The 19,824-nt window shown below is 36.8% G+C and overlaps 1 protein-coding gene and 1 pseudogene across 7 annotated transcripts in view; one reads left to right on the forward strand and one right to left on the reverse strand.

The window, feature by feature from the left end:
* SLC26A7 (solute carrier family 26 member 7) overlaps positions 1-19,824 on the reverse strand; it is a 226,706-nt gene that overhangs the window by 104,033 nt on the left and 102,849 nt on the right. For 6 of the 7 annotated variants that reach the window (XM_021089127.1, XM_021089125.1, XM_021089126.1 and 3 more), the window contains exons 6-9: positions 13,321-13,473; positions 9,561-9,643; positions 5,724-5,871; positions 3,426-3,539 (exon numbers count right to left, since the gene is read on the reverse strand). In XM_021089127.1, coding sequence (XP_020944786.1) covers positions 3,426-3,539; positions 5,724-5,871; positions 9,561-9,643; positions 13,321-13,473 — 498 coding nt within the window. The remainder of the gene's footprint in view (positions 1-3,425; positions 3,540-5,723; positions 5,872-9,560; positions 9,644-13,320; positions 13,474-19,824) is intronic. The other variant, XM_021089128.1, reaches the window with a different exon arrangement.
* Positions 13,483-17,664, forward strand: LOC110260260 (annotated as a pseudogene).

Genomic DNA, 19,824 nt, shown 5'->3' on the forward strand with positions numbered 1-19,824 from the left:
ATATAAACAACTTATACAACCCAACAGCAAAAAAGCCAATCAATCAATGGAAAAATGGGCAAAAGACCTGAATAGACATTTCTCCAAAGAAGATACACAGTTGTCCGGCAAACATATGAGAAAATGCTCAACATCGCTGATTATAAGAGAAATGTAAATCAAAACTACCGTGAGATACCACCTCACACCAGTCAGAATGGCCATCATTAATAAATCCACTAATAACAAGTGCTGGAGGGGCTGTGGAGAAAAGGGAACCCTCCTGCACTGTTGGTGGGAATGTCAACTGGTACAGCCACTATGGAGAATAGTTTGGAGATACCTTAGAAGTCTATACATAGAACTTCCATATGACCCTGCAATCCCACTCTTGGGCATCTATCCGGACAAAACTCTACTTAAAAGAGACACATGCACCCGCATGTTCATTGCAGCACTCTTCACAATAGCCAAGACATGGAAACAACCCAAATGTCCATCGACAGATGAGTGGATGAGGAAGATGTGGTATATATTCACAATGGAATATTACTCAGCCATAAAAAAAGAATGACATAATGCCATTTTTAGCAACATGGATGAAACTAGAGAATCTCATCCTGAGTGAAATGAGTCAGAAAGACAAAGACAAACACCATATGATATCACTTATAACTGGAATCTAATATCCAGCACAAATGAACATCTCCTCAGAAGAGAAAATCATGGACTTGGAGAAGAGACTTGTGGCTGCCTGATGGGAGGGAGAGGGAGTGGGAGGGATCGGGAGCTTGGGCATATCAGACACAACTTAGAATATGTTTACAAGGAGATCCTGCTGAGTAGCATTGAGAACTTTGTCTGGATACTCATGTTGCAACAGAACAAAGGGTGGGGGAAAAAATGTAATTGTAATGTATACATGTAAGGATAACTTGATCCCCTTGCTGTACAGTGGGAAAATAAATAAATAAATAAATAAATAAATAAATAAATAAAAGACATGGCTTACACAATGTCTTCTTCAAATCATATCAGCTCTAAGTTATGCCCACATAAACCTAATTCTTGCAATGCTACAATGACTACCATGGGAAATCATCCTCGATTTGGGTATGCACATTAATCAGATTCCTTCTCTGTGCAATTTAGTGGGAATTGAACAGATCTGCAACAATCTCAACAAGCAGGAGCTTTGGTTCCCTGATCTAGTGTTTTGTTAGCTACCTTTCATTTCTTCTGAAGTCTGACGAATAGAATACCATAAAGAAAATAACTCTTAAATGAAAAGTTCTTAGAAAAGACCTGTTCTAATCATTCAAACAAGCACGTAGCCTCCAGAGTAGAGAAAAGAAGGGTGCCTTTCCATATCTACCCTATTAGGTGAAGAAATTTATAATCAGCACAAATGAAAAAAATCTCAGATTTAAAAATAACTGTGTGTTTCCTCAATGTATTCTCTCTTTTAGATAGTCAAGAGTGAACATTAAAAAGCTAAATCAGATGGTTTTGTTATTACTAAAATAGTATTAGCAGTGATTAGATGAGCCCAAGGAAACACCACAGATGAACAACATTCAAGATGAAACACCTCATGGATTCTATTCCAAATTTCTCAGTCCATGTTATAGATGAAGACACTACCTTGCTGAAGATCACCAACAAGTTAGAAAGTCATCTTGGACTAGAAACTGCCTTGCTGCATCCCAATCAAGCCAGGATGTTTTAAAATTAAATGTTAACCAGAAAGTTCTGAAAATAATTAATTATGAAAATGCTTAATAAAATCTGTAAGCATTATCATTGGAGATACATTTATGGTGTTCAGACATTGTGCTAAATAAGCAGGTATCAATTCAATCTTTATAACAAATACTTTAATAGCCAAGTCCATTTAGGCTAGAAAGGTCAAGTTACTTGTGAAAAGTCACCCAATCACTAGTGTTGGAGCTAGAACAAAAATCCAGGCTCTGAATCCATGCCCTTAAGACTCATTATCCTTATCTGGCCTGAACATGATGAGAGGACATCTAATACACTCATCTTTGTAAGAAACTAAATGGAAACTACTATAGAATCCTAGATTTTTATAGATAGAAGAGTCTTCAGATTAAAGGATGATGCTTGAGTACACTATGAATTAAACATTTAGATTTAGATTGCAACTATTTGAGTTTGCAAAAATGTTTCTGCCAATACACATGATGAATCTATACTTTAAATCACTGAGGAAAAATCAATCAAACTGCCATGTAAAATGATGCTGAATGAAAATTTCACATCTTAGCTAATGAGTTGTGGCAATTTTTTGTCAAATTATTATACATTCAAAATTCCATGGTACACTCATGAATAGTTTTATTAGTTAGTTTTATGCTATATTTTAATGGCTATTTGCCCATCTTTCTGTTGCCACTTTCCCCCAAGGTCAAGAACTATATCTTTTTCAAATTTATTCTTCTGCAACACCTGCGCCAAAAGGACATAATACAAGGTAGTCTCCTTATAAATGTTTAATTATCACATAAAATGTCTTACGAATTTTCATTCAATTCTAATTTTAAATAAATGTGAATTGTTTTAATTTCTTAAATTGACATATACATAAATTTTCTTGTATAGAACAGTGGTTAAGACTGCAAGATTTGGAATAAATTTATCTGGGTTCAAATCCCAGCTCTGCCTCTCATTAGCTCTGTGGCCTAAGTAAGTTAGTTTAACCCACTCTTCCTCAATTTTGTCATGTGGGAATTTAGGGTAATAATTATATCTGCTTCATAGAATTGTCTAAAAGATTAAATGAGTACATTTATATAAAAAATATGACAGACAATGTGTGGCTATAACTCAATATATGCTTCCACCAATACCACCACCATCACCATCATCACGGAGACATCTTCATTACCATCATTATCATCTTTCAAGTACCTAGCATAATACTTGGTATACAGCAGGCTCTCAAAAGTCAAATTGCTTTCAGTTCCTAAAAATATATAATTGTGTCTTTAAACCAAAATGTGCACAGATATCTCATTATTCATTTACATACCTGTAAATTTATATAGACATAAATGTCAGTGCCAAGGACTGATTTTGCATATAGCTGATTTCATTTTATTTAAAGGAAGCAAATAAAAATTTTTAAATTTCAAATTGTCTGGTTAGAGTAGCAAAAAGTGCAGAGGTACCACTAGAGGGAGCTTCGGTTCAAAGCTTTACAATAAAGCTGCCATTAATACCAGATTTTTTTTTTTTTTTGTCATTCAGCTTCTGGAAGGATCATTCATAAGAAAGAAAAGAGATACACTCCTTGAAACTAGTTTAAAAAACTGTAGAAGCAGGAATATTCTCAGGACTTTAGAGAGTAACTTATTCTTCCAATTCTTCAAGACGGAGCGCAAAGGCCCATCAATTCTTTTGATCCTGCTGAATAGCAAAGTTACCTGTGTCTTTGCTCCCGTGCTATACAGGCCAGCAGTCCTTCCCATGGCAGCAGCACTCGGTATGCAGAAGAAAAATGAAGGAATCACATTGCTGAGACCATGAGCCAAAAACTCCTACAGGATTGATAACAGGAGAATATATGATTTCTTAAGCAAAATTAACTTTTGAGACCAAGGTAAAATGTCATAGGCTGAGACTTATTTGTATTCTATTTCAGTTCTCTCCATTGGTTGTAATTTAATCATTATTTTTAAAATAGCTAGTATTTATTGAGGGCTTACAATGAGCCAGAAATTGTTCTAGGCACTTTATTCATTTAATCCTTATAACAACCTTATAGGGAAGTACAAGGTATTTATTGTATCTGTTGCCAAATTCCCTTTTAAATCACTACAATCAAGGCTTTTGTTCCCACCATTCCACCAATGACCTCCGAAATGCTAAATCCAATTACCTGAACTGAAAGTGGCATTTGACACAGTTGCTCATTTCCTCTTCCTTAAAGGCTCTTTCTAGCCCCTGCTAGGTCCTCTCACCCTTTTGGTATTCTCCTGCCTCCCTAGCCACCACTTCCCACTATCCTTTGTGGCTCCTCCTCAAACAACACAAATATTGGACCACTTCTCCCTCTAATCTTGGCTACCCAAATACACCCTGACAGCTCCCGAATTAATGTCTCCAGCCTAGACCACTCTTCTGAGCTTCAGACTGAACCTGCTACTCAGCATTTTCATTTGGATGGTTAACAAGTATCCCAAACTTAACTAATCAGGTTATTGCTTTACACATTCTCACCTTGGTCCTCCTACATCCTTCCCCATCTCAAGTTCCTGTTGTTTTGGCTGCAAGTTTTAGAGATGGTCTTAACTTCCCCTTTTCCCGTATGGCATTCACATCCAATCCAGAATCTATCCACTTCTCAACTCCTTCATTACTGCATCCTGGTCCAAGTCATCAACTGTCACTTGGATTATTAAAAAGCCTCCTAGTATTTTTCTGCTTCTGCTATTACCAGTAAATAACAGACAAATATCCCTGCCTTCACAGACTGGTGTTCTAGGGAGATAATGCTGACAATAAACAAGAGTAATATGGAAAGTAAAGCAGAGAAGGCAGTGGAAAATTTTGGAGTTTAGGATTTTAGCTTACCAAGCCTCTCTGAGAAGGGAACATCTGAATAAAGAAGGCATGGAGCTACCTAGGGGTACAAATTTCCTGGAAAAGGGAACAGCAAGTGTAAATATTCTGAGCCAGAACCACAGTTAGGTGGCTCAAGGAAAAACAAAGCAGTAAGTTCAGCCACAACAAAATATAAAATAAATATAAGAACATAGAGGAAAAGGGCTGGTGCCAAGGTGGGGTAGGGCCTTACAAGCCTTTGTAAAAGGATTTTAACCTGTGTATTTTGGGAAGACAGTGGGAGGATGTGAGATAAGGAAAGACTTGTCTAGTATATAGTATTGTATCTATTGTTCCTAGACCAGTGCCTGGTATACAGTAGGGCTCAGTACATATCTGTTGAGTGAATAAATCTGCCTTTTTACAGAACTCAAAACTGGGGCAAATAAATAATTTTAGATATAAAAAATATATTATATCTAATAATATATTTATTTAGATATAAATAATTATATATTATATAATTATATCTAATAATATATTTATTTAGATATAAATAATTTGGCATTCTGTTTTTTTTGTTTGTTTGATGTTTATTTTGTTTTTGTTTTTGTTTTTTTAGGGCTGCACCTGTAGCATATGGAGGTTCCCAGTCTAGGGGTTGGATCAGAGCTGTAGCTGCCATCCTACACCACAGACACAGCAACGCAGGATCCAGGGTGCATTTGCGACCTACACCATGGCTCACAGTAATGCTGGATCCTTAACCTATAAGCGAGACCAGGGACTGAACACACATCTTCATGGAATGGGAACTCCTACTTTTGCATCCTTTCATTTTTCTAAGAGTAACATTAGAATTCCTTGTATTTTGAAATCCATAATTTTTAAACGTCAGCATTCAGTGATAAATATATTTAGATTCTCTCCTAAAAACAAATCAAAGAGAACAAGATGTCCTCCTCTAAAAATAAGTGTATTATAAACTAATTCATGAAATTCAGATTTCCACATTTCTATGAATGACTTGTAGACTTTGTTTTGTTCTACCCATTCTTGTTATATACCTAGGAAAGTTTTATTTATCATAATTTCAACACTTTTGGGATCTGAGAGTACACTATACAATTACGCAATAGCTGTGGAGAAGTGTGGAGAGGGGTTGGGGTATACTCTACCTGATTGTCATCAATTGAATATTTGAATTTTTTGGCAGATCCTTGGGCAAGAGCCAGTGAGGCCACATAACCTACAAGTGCCACTCCAAAAGCTTCAGTGATTACTGCAGAGAGGACATTCATTGGAGGAGCTTTAGGTGGAGGAATTCTATGGAAAGAAAGACCATACTGAAGTCATCAAATTTCATGTAATTTTTGTGACAACTTGCAGTGAATTCAATTGTGGTAACTACAAGAGTTTACACAGAATATGTGAAACACCCCCGAGAAAACCAAGTTGCCTTGTCTTTAGAAGCCTTTTGTTTTCAATGTTATTTGGCAGAACAGCAAATCAAAGAATACCACAGGGATAGCTCCATGCATTTAACTGGTATTTACTCCCAGGGAATTCAGGTTACAGCACAGAAACTCTGACTCAACAAAAATGTCCTGTATCAGAATAAAAGCAAATCTGGAGCATTCTGTCATTTGAATCTTTTCCAAACGTTTATTTGGCTGGTATTAAAAACTGTGTTTCCTGCCTTGAATACCACAGTATTGTATGCAAACACTAGTTTATTGTGAGCTACAATTCCTGAGCTAATCCTGAAACTTGCCATTAAGTCCATAATCTTAATTATGTTTTTACTTGATCCTTTCACAGTACACTTAACTATTGTTAAAACAGAGACAACAGGAGTTCCCGTCGTGGCACAGTGGAAATGAATCCAACTAGGAATCGTGAGGTTGCGGGTTCAATCCCTGGCCTTGATCAGTGGGTTAAGGATCCAGAGTTGCTGTGAGCTGTGGTGTGGGTCACAGACATGGCTTGGATCTGTGGGTGTGGAGTAGGCTGGCAGCTGTAGTTCTGATTAGACCCCTGGCCTGGAAACCTCCATATACAGCAGGTGCAGCCCTCAAAGGACAAAAGTCAAAAAAAAAAAAAAAAAAAAAAAAGAGAGAGACAACAGACCCTAAATGGAGTCATTTGTGCTAAGCCTCATGTAAGCAAATAAGCAAATGAAAATTAACACCTAATTACTGTAGTTTCAACCTCCCCCAGGAATGTAACTTTAACCAATCAATCTAGAATTACCTGGTCAGCACTAGTGACGTAATTTGCCCTTCTGTCCCCCATAGGAAGATGACCTTGCCTGAAACAATCCACTCTTTGTTGAAAACTTCCTTTTCCTGCCCTCTTCTGACCATAAAAGCCTTTTATTTTCTACAGCTCTTCAGAACTCCATTTGATCTGCTAAGTGGGATGCTGCTCAATTCAGGATTCATTGAAGAAAGCCAATAAGACCTTAAAAAATGGGAATTCCCATTGGCTCAGCAGTAATGAACCCAACTATGTCTATGAGGAGGCAGGTGTGATCCCTTGCTTCATTCAGTGGGTTAAGAACCCGGCATTGCTGTGAGCTGTGGTGTATGTCACAGATGCTCTCAGACCCCACATTGCTGTGGCTGGGGCATAGGACAACAGCTGCAGCTCAAATTTGACCCCTGGCCTGGGAACCTCTATTTTGGGCTTTGACCCTATTCATCATATGTTAGGAAATAGATATATAAAGGCTCCATCTACCCTCTGTTGTGAAAATAGGACCACAGTTAGCTGTCTCTCAATTTAAAATATTTCTTTCAACTAATATCAGCCATTGTCTTATTATCTGTTGAAAACCACTTGAGCCAAAGTACCATTTTTATTTATTCCTGATGATGCTTTGTGACACTGAAACTCCCATCTTAAAAAAACCTTTCTGGGCAAAAATGGGAAGACAATTCATGTTGATTTAATATTGAGCATATAAATTGAATGCTCAGCACTTTCACTGTTGTAGTATTATTTAATTCTCCCCACAATCCCCATACCAAGGGCCATTAATGCATTGTACGGAAGAGAAAACATTTTGAGAAAGTTACATAATGTATCTAAATCACAAACTGAGTATCTAAAAGTAATATTATATATATATAAATATATATATATATATTTGACTTAACTTTGCTGTATGCCTAAAATTAACACAGATTTGTAAGTCAACTATATTCCAATAATTTTTAAAAAATAACAAAGTAAGTGGTAGAGCTGGAATTCTACCTCAGCTCCATTTCTTTTCAGTGCTATGCTCTTTCTATAATTCCTTAAGAGGATGAATCTGGAAAGGTTACTCAAAATAAAGAGGAATTAGACTGGATGGAGGAGAAACATGATTTTCTTTACCCACTTACCTAAGTTTATCCTCAAGTCAAATTGATTTGTACCATTACAAGCTCTAAGATATATGATATATAAAAGTGCTACCATTTCAAAGGATAAGAACTTTTGTTTCATGAAATTGAGCATGTCTAATTATTAATAATGATCAACTAACCTAGAGAAAAAACAACAATAACAACAGACTTTCAAAGGTGGGAAAGTAGACAAAGCTTTAGAAAACTCAAGTTGATTCAGGTAATCACTCTTACCCTATATCTGCATTAAAGGCTAAAGATAGGATTTTTTTTTTTTTTCCTATTTCTTTGGGCTGCTCCCGCGGCATATGGAGGTTCCCAGGCTAGGGGTCAAATCGGAGCTGTAGCCACTGGCCTACGCCAGAGCCACAGCAATGCAGGATCCGAGCCGTGTCTGCAACCTACACCACAGCTCACGGCAACGCCAGATCATTAACCCACTGAGCAAGGGCAGGGACCGAACCCGCAACCTCATGCTTCCTAGTCGGATTCGTTAACCACTGCACCACGACGGGAACTCCCGAGATAGGAATTTTTTAAATTATCTTTTCAATTATCTGAGAATTTTTCAAACCTTGGGACAGGAAGATAAAAATATATAGGACTCAACAGCTCTAAATTTGCTCCAAATTTATAAATATTGATGTATAGTACAGGCCATTAAAAGGGAATAACCCGGAGTTCCTGTTGCGGCTCAGTGGTTAATGAACCTGACTAGGATCCATTAGAATACAGGTTTGATCCCTGGTCTCACTCAATGTGTTAGGTATCTGGCGTTGCTATGAGCTGTGGTGTAGGCTGCAGAGGTGGCTTGGATCCAGCATTGCTGTGGCTGTGGCATAGGCCAGAAGCTACAGCTCTGATTCAACACCTAGCTGCAGGTGAGGCCCCCAAAAAGAAAAAAAAAGTCCTAAAGGAGTTTCCATTGTGGCTCAACAGGTTAAGAACCCCACTGTTGTCTCTGTGAGGATGCAGGTTTGATCCCTGTCCTTGCTCAGTGTCAAGGATTCAGCATTGCCACAAGTTGCAATGTAGGTCAACCCCTGGCCTGGGAACTTCCAAATACTGCAGGTGTGGCTGTAAAAAGAAAGAAAAAAAAATAGTCCCAAGAATATGTGAGTATAATAGGGAAGACTAAATCCTAGAGCATGACTCTAATTTGGAAATCCAAACTCTCCTTTGTTTTTCAAATAATATACATGTAGTTTCCAAATCTTTTGCCTGAGGCTATGCTAGATAAAATAGTTACCAACATCCAAGTAATAGGTATGCAGGGTTTTTTTTATCGTAAATTGTTTGTTCCTATCATTGTAAAATAGAAATTAATTGGAATTTTGTCCCATACAGAGACTTTGGAAGAAATGAAATCCATACCCATCTACCCCCAGTCACTTTCTTCATCAAAAACAAACACACAAGAAGGAAGGAAGGAAGGAAGGAAGGAAGGAAGGAAACAAGTCAATAAGAAATCAGAAAAACAAGAAATCAGAAAAACAAGAAATCAGAAAGAAAGAAAGAGAGAGAGAGGGAGGGAGGGAGGGAGGGAGGGAGGAAGGAAGAGAGAGAGAGAAAGAGAGGGAGGGAGAAAAGGAAGAAAGACGAAAAAAGAAAGGACTACATTACCCTTTTGGAATATGACCAACTACTTCTAATCCATATATGTTTTCCATATTGGTACAATAACAAGTAAATGATGCAGTGATAATCTGTGTGGTTCCATTTAAAAAAAGAAAAAAGAAAAAAGAAAATTATTCCTGGTCTTTCAAACATCTTAAAACTATTTTTAAAAGTAAACATTGTTCACATGTCCCATTATTATCGAGTAATATAGCAACTGACAGATTTCTTTTAAACTAAGAAAATTTTTAGAATAAAAATCTCTCTGAGATTTGAGAGCACTTAATTTGCAGTCTCAAAAATTAAATGGCATTCCAATAATATGACTTTCTTTATATCCTTCCCAATTGTGTCAACCCAATTATGTTTGATTTTGAAAGGGAGCAGAACAGACGTGTGTGTGTGTGTGTGTTTGTACAGATACCACAGTCCAATCTAAATACTTTTATCTTGTGACATAAAAGAATGTTTTATAACACAGCAGGTTTTCCCTCCATGGCAGCAACCACCCAAGAGTTTAAGATATTGCATCAATATTCCTAATGTAGGTTAGTGATCAATGATGATTTATAGTTTCCTTGAATAATTTTGAATTTTGAGGTTTTACTATTTCTTGAAGTAAAATACTCTAGTTAATAACATGCTAAACTCAATACTTTTGAAATTACCGTCCTGAACTCTCAGGTGCCTGATCCTCTTTTTTATATGATACATAAATGTTATATATAACAACAAGACCATGTGTTCTATGCAAGTATCTTTAAAATGTATGTTCAGAATTCAGCTTAGCATTTGTTTTATTAGCCAAACCATCTTCATGTTTTCCATCCATTTTCACATTCTCTTTTCACTCTTCTGATAATTTAATAGGTACTGGAAATTTCACACAGTTATTGTATCAGTTTGGAACTATTTATATACTATAATTTTTGTTAAAAAGGGACATACTAAACACCTATTTAAAGTAAAGTTTTACCATATACATGGTCAGAAAAAAGATATGACAAAATAACACTAGCAAAATAAGGAATAGCTAACAATTAGTGCCCAATAATCCTATTTTGAATGGATTTTTTCCTGTGATTTCTGTTCTCTGTGATGATATTTAACTGAATTTATAGATTTTTTTAAACATCAAATAGACTTAAAAGGCAAAAGAGCCTTTGAGGATTTTTTAAGGCAACAAAACTGTTAAAATTTATGAGTATTATTATATAATATTATTTTCTAGACAGCAGTAGTTAGAATTTTCAGAAGTATTAATGTATTCAAAAATTTCTAAGTCTCTCTCTCTCTCTCTCTCTCTCTCTCTCTCTCTCTCTATATATATATATATATATATATATATATATATATATATATATATATATTTGCCTTCTCAGGGCCACAGCCACAGCATATGGAAGTTCCCAGGCGAGGGGTCGAATCAGAGCTATAGTCACTGTCTAGCCCACAGACACAGCAACGAAAGATCTGAGCCGCATCTATGACCTATACCGCAGCTCACGCAATGTCAGGTACCTAAACCACCCATGTCAAACCTGCGTCCTCATGGATACTAGTCAGGTTCCTTACTGTTGAGCCACAATAGGCACCCCAATAAATTTTAATTGTTAACAATTTTCATGACACATTTTTTAATCAGTCAGAAAAAAAACTGTGAGCTATAAAAGGTAAAATACTATAGCCAGAAGATGCTAGATCCTCTTTGAAAATGAAAGAATTTGTGTTGTTCAGTATACATGGCCAATATTAAAATTATGTAACCTAAGTCACTACCCTGGTCTTTCAGAAGGTGTCTTACTTCCTCATTGTATTTCTGTCACATAATTAAGCTTCCTTTATCAGTCAAAAAGATTAGTCCCACTTCAATATTATTTCAATACTATATGTGTATTATGCTGGCACTGCCCCTAGCCTTGGGAGAGGAGACCCAGGCTCAGACAAGCCCAGGGCATTAGAGGGTTATAATCTGGCCCTCATCCAACAGTAACTCTCCCCACAAAATGAGTTTGGTACCCAACTCAAACCTGTGCCCTTATTTCTGGACCACACCCTGAACCCTTAAGAATCTATAATTTCCTGCCCAAATGGCTCCAAATCCACTTCCAGAATACATCCTTCCAATGTGACACAAGGGAAGGCCAAAGGACAGTTATGTTGGTAGAAAAGTGGGGATGTGTTTGGAGCTTGGACACTGGGACAAGGGTATTCACATATATACATATGAATCCTTTTGTAGGTGGGATAGTGCTGGAGTAGGACAAGACAAGTCAGGCCCAGGGACCAGCTTTCCCCTTACTGCCACATTCTGGCAGAACTCAAAGGAACAAGAGAATTCTCCATTTCAACCTGCCTTTCAAGGTTATCACTAAGGTGTTTTAGTCAATCTAGGGAAAACGGAACCTGTTTTATTTAACATTTTTGATCTATAACTCTTAAGTATTTGGGCCCACATTAGTACTTTTGCCTTGGGTCTTGCAAATATCAGGGAAACACTCCATATCCCTTTTGGAGTTTCCATTATGGCTCAGTGGTTAATGAACCTGACAAGTATCCATGAGGATGCAGGTTCAATCCCTGGCCTCACTCAGTGTGTTAAGTATCTGGCATTGCCATGAGCTGTGGTATAGGTCACAGATATGCCTCAAATCCTGTGTTGCTGTGGCTCTGGTGCAGTCCTAACCCCTAGCCTGGCAATTTCCATATGCTGCAGGTGCGGCCCTTAAAAAAAAAGAAGAAGAAGGACTACCTTTTATTTTTTGGTAAGGGCAATTTTCACTATTTTTGCACTGAATAAGTAACTTTTATTCAGTATTGAATAAAACAAGTTCAAGTTCAAACACAAACACATATTATATAAATCACGTTATATCTATCTATATATAGATATGGATATCTATTATGCAGAAACAATTCATATACCTCAGAGACAGTTTTCAATATGCTAGCCTTGTACATCTATATAAACCTACACTATTTCAACAGTAGGAAGGGATATTTCCCTAGGTGAAATTATTTGGATACAACTTGTCATATACATTTATAACCTAAAGACCATTAAAAACTAAAGCTAATTAACAATAAGTTAGTTAGTAGACTGTGGTTGTCTTAACATTTCACTTTCAATATAAGGCTTTGTTTAGTTAAGAGTTCTCAATTGAGCCTCTTAAAATTTCAAAATGCATTTATTAATTCCATAAGCCTTAGGAGCAAAGTACAATTTATTGCTTTGCCAACTATGACAACAACAAAATTTCTTAAAAGAATCAGCCCTGGTCAGTGAAAATCATGAGTTTCCTTTCAGTAAAAGCAAAATTAGGTCAGTAAAAAAATGTTAATAAATCTACCAATTAGGACATTTGTCAATTGATAATATTTCTATGCATCATACAGATGCCATATCAGTAAGATGTGGTATCAATTTTTTTTGCTTTAAGGAGAATCATGCCAGGTATCTTTTGAGACTCATCCTTATAAATGTCTCTTATTTAAAATCTTAGTCTATATGTTCTTTTATATAGCTAAAAAAAAATACAAGCATATGAGAAATGTTGTGAAAACTGAAAACACGTGTGCCTCCTTTTTTAAATTATTGACTCAAAATATTTCCTGTTTTTACATTAGTGTATAGCCACGCAAATTAGCCCTGCTTTAATGAGAGACAGAAACAGCTGTGGGTTACTGTAGACAACATAGCCTCTGCAGGTTACCCACAACTGCAAGAGTTGCAGGGCAGAATGCTATATGCTGATTTCAAACTTACCAAAACTAAGTCAACAGGAAGGACAATTTTAATTTTTCTTTTAAACTGTTCATTCAGCTCTTTAACCAGAACGAGCACCACGATGCTCAGCAAGGATAAGAGCAGTGCTTCCAGTCTCACAGATTTGATGTTTTCAAAGACATATGCATAAATCTATAGTAATGAGGAAAAATAAAAACAAAATTCAGGGTCACCCAAAATCAAAATCTGGCCCACAGATGAACTCAGTGATGTTTTGCAAAATATAGCTGAAGGGGTGGGAAATGGAATGGTGGGATGTAGAAGGGCATTTAGGTGCAAGCTATAATCCATTTACACTAGTACAAAATTGCTTTGCCCTTGATTCTGACATCAAACTTGATGTTTTCTCTGCCCTATGTAAGGATACTACTACACTTCCAGTTCCTTCTCAGACGCTTCAGTGGGCAGAGATGCTAAAACTCATTAGCTCCATGCAAAGTCATGATTAAGAGCAGTGAAGGAACCACAGATTCCCCTGAACCCTACTCTTCCTCAAACCCCAGAATCAAATGTATACACATACTTTAAATACCTATGGCTATATCTGGAAGTTAACAGATCTGGGTAAAGGGATGTTTGTGTTTATCTGTATCTTTCAAATTTTCTTTTCCAAAGATATATCATTTGTGTAATTTTAAAAGATCTTAAATAGGCCTTAAATGCTTATCTTCAAAATGTCCCTTAAGTCCTCCATCTCTTGGAACATCTGATTTTTATAAACTCATTTCTATTTATCCACAGCAAATTTATTAAGTCTAGTTTCAAGTGATAAAAACTAGTTTTTACTTTAGCACACAGGCTATTGTTGCAGTAGCTAAACTTGTTGACATTCTTTGTCCTCTCTTTTAGCACCTCAAAGATAATTTGACCACAACTAAATAACTAGGTTAAAATACTATAAGACAATGGATCAAAATAACTTATATAGATTATGTTCCTTATCATCTTGTAAAATTCTGCTCAGTAAGTTTTCCTCAGGGATCAGATGCATATTTGGTATAGATAAGGTGCATCAGGCTTTCCGAACATGGATTCTATATAGTGAACATTATCATCAGCTCTGTAACTCTTTTAAACAAAGGCACCATACTCAGTTTAAAATGCAGCCTTGTTGGGTGAAAGGGATCAGGGTAATGTAAAATTCAGAATCTCCTCTGTACACAGAGTTTAGAAAAAAAAAAAAAACTGGTTGTGTAATCAGACACATTAAGGAATAATTGGGGTCAGATAGCTTTATTTGTTACCTTTTTCACAGCATTCTATTTTGTTCCACACTACCTGGAAAGAAAACCAGATACCACAGTATTGTGGTTATCTGAGGTGCAGACATTTTTCCTCTCTGTCTCTCTCTGTTATGGATAATAGGTTTTCACAGAATTCCTGGAGCAAGTTAGGAAGCAGGTTCTACTTTTCATAGCTATGCTCTCAAGGCCCAGGACAAAAATCCAAAATGCTACTCAATGAAATATATTCCATAGGGGATAAGGTTAGAGGGATGTCAAGAAAACTTTGTCCAAATACATAGCTTTCTGATGATTTATCATACTTCCAAATAAAATTGAGAATACCACTCAGATTTGTCAAGAACAACAACAACAACAACAAATCCAAACATTTTAAAACATTTAGAGGATTATTTCTTCTGTTTTATCCATGGTATTGAAAGTATGCCAGGACTGAGGCCACTCCCTAGTGCCTCATAGTTGCTGCTGCCATGGCTAGTCAGTCACAGGGCATCCAGCAGCTGCTCCAGGCAGAGAAGCCAGCTGCCAAGAAGGTGTCCGAGGCCCGCAAGCGAAATAACCGAAGGCTGAAGTAGGCCAAAGAAGAAGCCCAGGCTAAAATTGAACAGTACTGCCTGCAGTGGGAGAAGGAGTTCAAGGCCATGGAAGCTGCGGCTCTGGGATCCCACAGTAGCTGCAGCACCAAAGTGGAGAAGGATACCCAGGAAAAGACGACCATCCTCCAGACCTAATTCCAGCAGAACAGGGATGAAGTCCTTGATAACCTCTTGGCCTTTGTCTGTGGCATTCTGCTGGAAATCCATGAAAACTACCATATAAATGGATAGGGGAAGAAGGAAAAAGCCTGTTCCATGAATTGGCATTTTAGATGCCTTCATGGAATATGAGGCTTTCATAAGGCTTGAGTTATATTCTTGTGAAAAGGCATTAAATTATTTCTGTATAATATATCATAGGGCACTTCACTTTTTGCAGATAACAAATCTAACTTCTTCATACAAACTTAGAGCTTATCCAAATATTTATCATTTTACTCCATATTTTTAGGAAATTTAATGTGTATATGCTGTCTGTTTTCATATGCCTTTTCACTCAAGCAGCATATATATATCAATACTGACTTTTTCTTTCTTATAGTTTTTTTTTTAATTTTCTTAAGAAAGGAAGGGATTTAAAATTTTCCCCCTAAATCTTCCTTGAAGGTCAGGGGCTTTTATCTATGAAAAAGTAGGAAATAGTTATTTGCAACCTATGTGAAGCAGCAGCCAGCCTTAAAATTGTCTTTTCTGGCTAAGGGTTAGAACAATGGGTACTAGTATAATTGGGCTGCTTTTGGTTTTTCTTAATCAAAATTACTAGATAATAGAATTAAAGAACTTGTTACATACTATTACTTGGTGTACCAATACTATACTGATAAAAGTAGTCACTTATGATGGAGCATGATGATGTGAGAAAAAAGAATGTATACATGTATATGTAACTGGGTCACCATGTTGTACAGCAGAAAAAAATGTACTGCAGAAATAATAATTGATTACAATTTAAAAATTAATAAATAAAATTAGTAATATTAAAAAAAAGTAAAAAGAAAAAGTATGCCATGACAGTGTCTATATAAGAAAGGGGAGAAATATGAAAAATTCCCAAGCCATACCAAATTTGCTGTCATGTGCATTTTGAGAACATGTGTTTTTAGTAATAAAAATGACCACCCCAGAATGAAAGGAATGAGAAATGCCCCCAGGGTTTTTATTAAACTGTCTGTATTAAACTACAATTTGTAGAGCAAAGTATGTCTCACAAGACGCTCCAGAAGAACATGGGAGTGGGCAGGGGCTTGTTACAACAGCATGAAGAACACAATAGAAAAGTTGGTTGATGGGGAGTCATCCTAATGACTATCATGTGGACCCACGTGGAGAAGTCACAGCTAAAGCTGGCTTGTAGATGGGTGGCATATGGAAACAGAGACAGGGATAGGGACGTGAACACACACATGCACACATTTACATATGCTCACTTAATGTAGGTCTAGGCATCCTAAACACACTTTGACATTTCTCATTTCTAGTATAAATCCAGTCATTTGAGTATGCTATCACACACTGCACTTCAGTAGGTAAAAATTCCTGTTGAAGATCATCATTCACTTCCCAGACCTCAGAGAACCAAAGATGGTTTACATGGGTACAGATAAATAAGTCAACTATTACACCAGAACTGACCAATCTCTTTAATAGAATAGGAATCTAGCTCTTTTTGAGACTATACCGTTAATAATTCTTTAAACTGACTATTTTTATAATGATATAAAATGAAAAAATCAATGTGTATAAACAAATCCATTGTAAGATATTTCAAGGAATGAAAATAGCCTTTCTATCATATACATATATTACTTTTTATACATTTCTTTAGAGAGGATACTTTTTCTTAAAGGTGTAATTAAGTTAAAACGAGAGCCATTAGGGTGAGCCCTAATCCGATCTGACTGGTATCTTTACAAAAAGAAGAAATTAAAACATACAGGGAGACACCAGGGACGCGCATGCACAGGGCCTACCATGTAAAGAGGCACGAGGATGGTTACCTAGAAGCCAAGCAGAAAGGCCTCAGAGGAAACCCTCCTGCTGGCACTTTGATCTTTGACTTTCAGCCTTCAGAACTGAGAAAATAAATTTCTGTTTCTTAAGCCACCCAATCTAGAGCAGTTTGTCATGGCAATCCTAGCAATACAGAGGATGAAGGGACTCAGAGCTTTTGCCTTTGAAATTCCCCATATACTCTAGTACATTCCTTCTTCTTCAAGTTAACCAAGGTAGAAATATTTTTAAAACACAAAATGAAACTAAAAAGAAAGCTTTTAGAAACAGTGGCTAAATAAGTAGTACCATTAAGATACCAACTGATTAAGCATCCATCACAGATAAATAGGCAATATGGATAGCTATGCTAAGAATTTCAACTACAATGCCTAATGAAGGCAATATTTATTTATTCATTTATTTATTTTGTCTTTTTAGGACCACATTCGTGGCATATGGAGGTTCCCATGCCTTCATAGGGGTCGAATCAGAGCTGTAGCTGTTGGCCTACACCAGAGTCACAGCAATGCTGGATCCTTAGTCCACTGAGCGAGGCCAGGGATCAAACCTGCATCCTCATGGATACTAATCAGATTTGTTTCTTCTGAGCCATAACAGGAACTCTGAAGGCAATACCTAGAAGACATTTGTCAGAGCTAGAAAGGCCTTAGAAATCAACCAGTTGAATGTACTCATTCTATAGATGTCTAAACCAAGGCTCCACAGATTAGTAACTTATCTTAGGTGACCTGGCTTGTGAGTGACAGAGTCAAGACTGTGACACAGATTCTCTGAACCCTAGACTAACACATTCACCATTTTACCAGTACGTCACACAATATTCTCTTCTTTCAGTCCAGCAAATGATTTTCCCAAATTTCCCTGATGTTTCCTTTTCCACTTGGGATATATGGAGGGAAGATGCCACCGCTTTGAAGGGGAGACTATCATGGAGGATGGATTCTTTGATTTTGGTTGTTGGTGGGATTTGATGGCATCTGACTGCTTTTCAGACAAACAAGTTCTTTTCCCACACTCAGCCTTGGTCTATTTAACATCAGCAGCAGAATCACATCAATCCAAGGGAAGCAATAAAGCCTCCCAACTTGATTATAAAAAAACTGTGAGAACAGGGACCATGACTGTTCTCACAGTTTGGTAAAATTCTACTTGTATCTACACAGTATATTCATCCTAATTCCTTCTTTTCACCTCAAACGGAAAGGAATTTTTAAACTGTTCCTACCACAAACATATGGCAGGAGGGCAGACTGTGGTGGAAAAAGTGGTGGCGGTTGTTTAAACTTCATCATTTCCTAGAAGAGTGGAGGACTTAATATTTATGGGCACTCGGCTAGCCATCTTGTATGCGTGACTCATTTAATTTCCCAGTTACTGCAGGGTGAGCATTATCACTTCTCTTTCACTCTATCATACAAACTGCCTTCGATCACACTGACCAGTTTCCTTCATTAACACTGAGATTATACTCTTCACTAATTTGTTTGTCTCCTCCCATCCTACTTCACATCCCTCCTCAGCATTTCAGTAAAACTCCGTGGGAACAAGGATGTTATTTCTCAACTACAGGCTCAATGCCTATGAAGTAATTAAGTAATATTTGTTGAGTAAATCCATCATAGTGATTCTTGAATCAAGGATGTGTACTGATCTTTTCCCATTCAAATGCAGATTATTCTGTTGAATATTTCTCATTTTGAAACCTCATGTTTAGTTCAACTCACTCACTTTGCAGGTGAGGAGATAAAGTCTGCTGTGGGCCCGGCCTTTTGTTTTTAAGATAGCTTTCACATCCTTGGAGACTTTAAATAGGACCGCAATTGCCCAGGCATACACTTTCCCTGCCCCCGCATACAATTTCCCTGCCCCAACTTGCTTTCAACTTGATTATATTTGAATTCTGCCTCTAAGCAGATCTATATTCCTGCTTAGGGACTGCTAATAACATCTCTGATAATTCAAAAATTGATACTGATGCAAGTTCTCTCACATTTATAATATAATGATATGTAAAGATATGTCTCCTATAAACTTTGCCTACATATCATTATACCATTAAACATTTTAGAATGAGTACTGTTAAGACCAAGCTCCCCTAATCCTTTTACATTCCAAAGTAGCACACACAACCAGAAAAACAAGACTTCTATTAAATTTAAAGTTCAATCCAAGTCTGTTGGGCTCATGAGTACAGACACAGCCCCAAAAGGAAGAAAAAATTACATTCTATTATTTTTACATCATTATATGCAAATTTCTGAGCAATAACTACTTCTCACACTGAAATTTTTCTTTACTTTAAGGGATAAATTAAGTCTCCAACCAAAATGGGATCAAGGGGAAGTGCAGTAAGCTAACTTGCTAGAGTCAACATGGGTGCACAAAATTCACTTGGACTAAACTTACAACCAAGCATGCCAAGGCCCAAGTGGCATCCAGCCATCCCTTGTTTAGAAAACCAAGTTGAATTTGAGTTACTTCAGCAACTGGATTTTGTGGTGATGCATTTTTCAGTGAATTGTGGGGGACAGAGAGCTTGGCCCATGATAATTGAGTTGCTAAAATATTTGCCCTCTGATTTAGAATATTAAAATAACCTTTATTACAAATTCCCATATAATTGTTCTGTA

Source organism: Sus scrofa, chromosome 4 (genome assembly GCF_000003025.6).
Source record: "Sus scrofa isolate TJ Tabasco breed Duroc chromosome 4, Sscrofa11.1, whole genome shotgun sequence".
NCBI classification, from domain to species: domain Eukaryota; kingdom Metazoa; phylum Chordata; class Mammalia; order Artiodactyla; family Suidae; genus Sus; species Sus scrofa.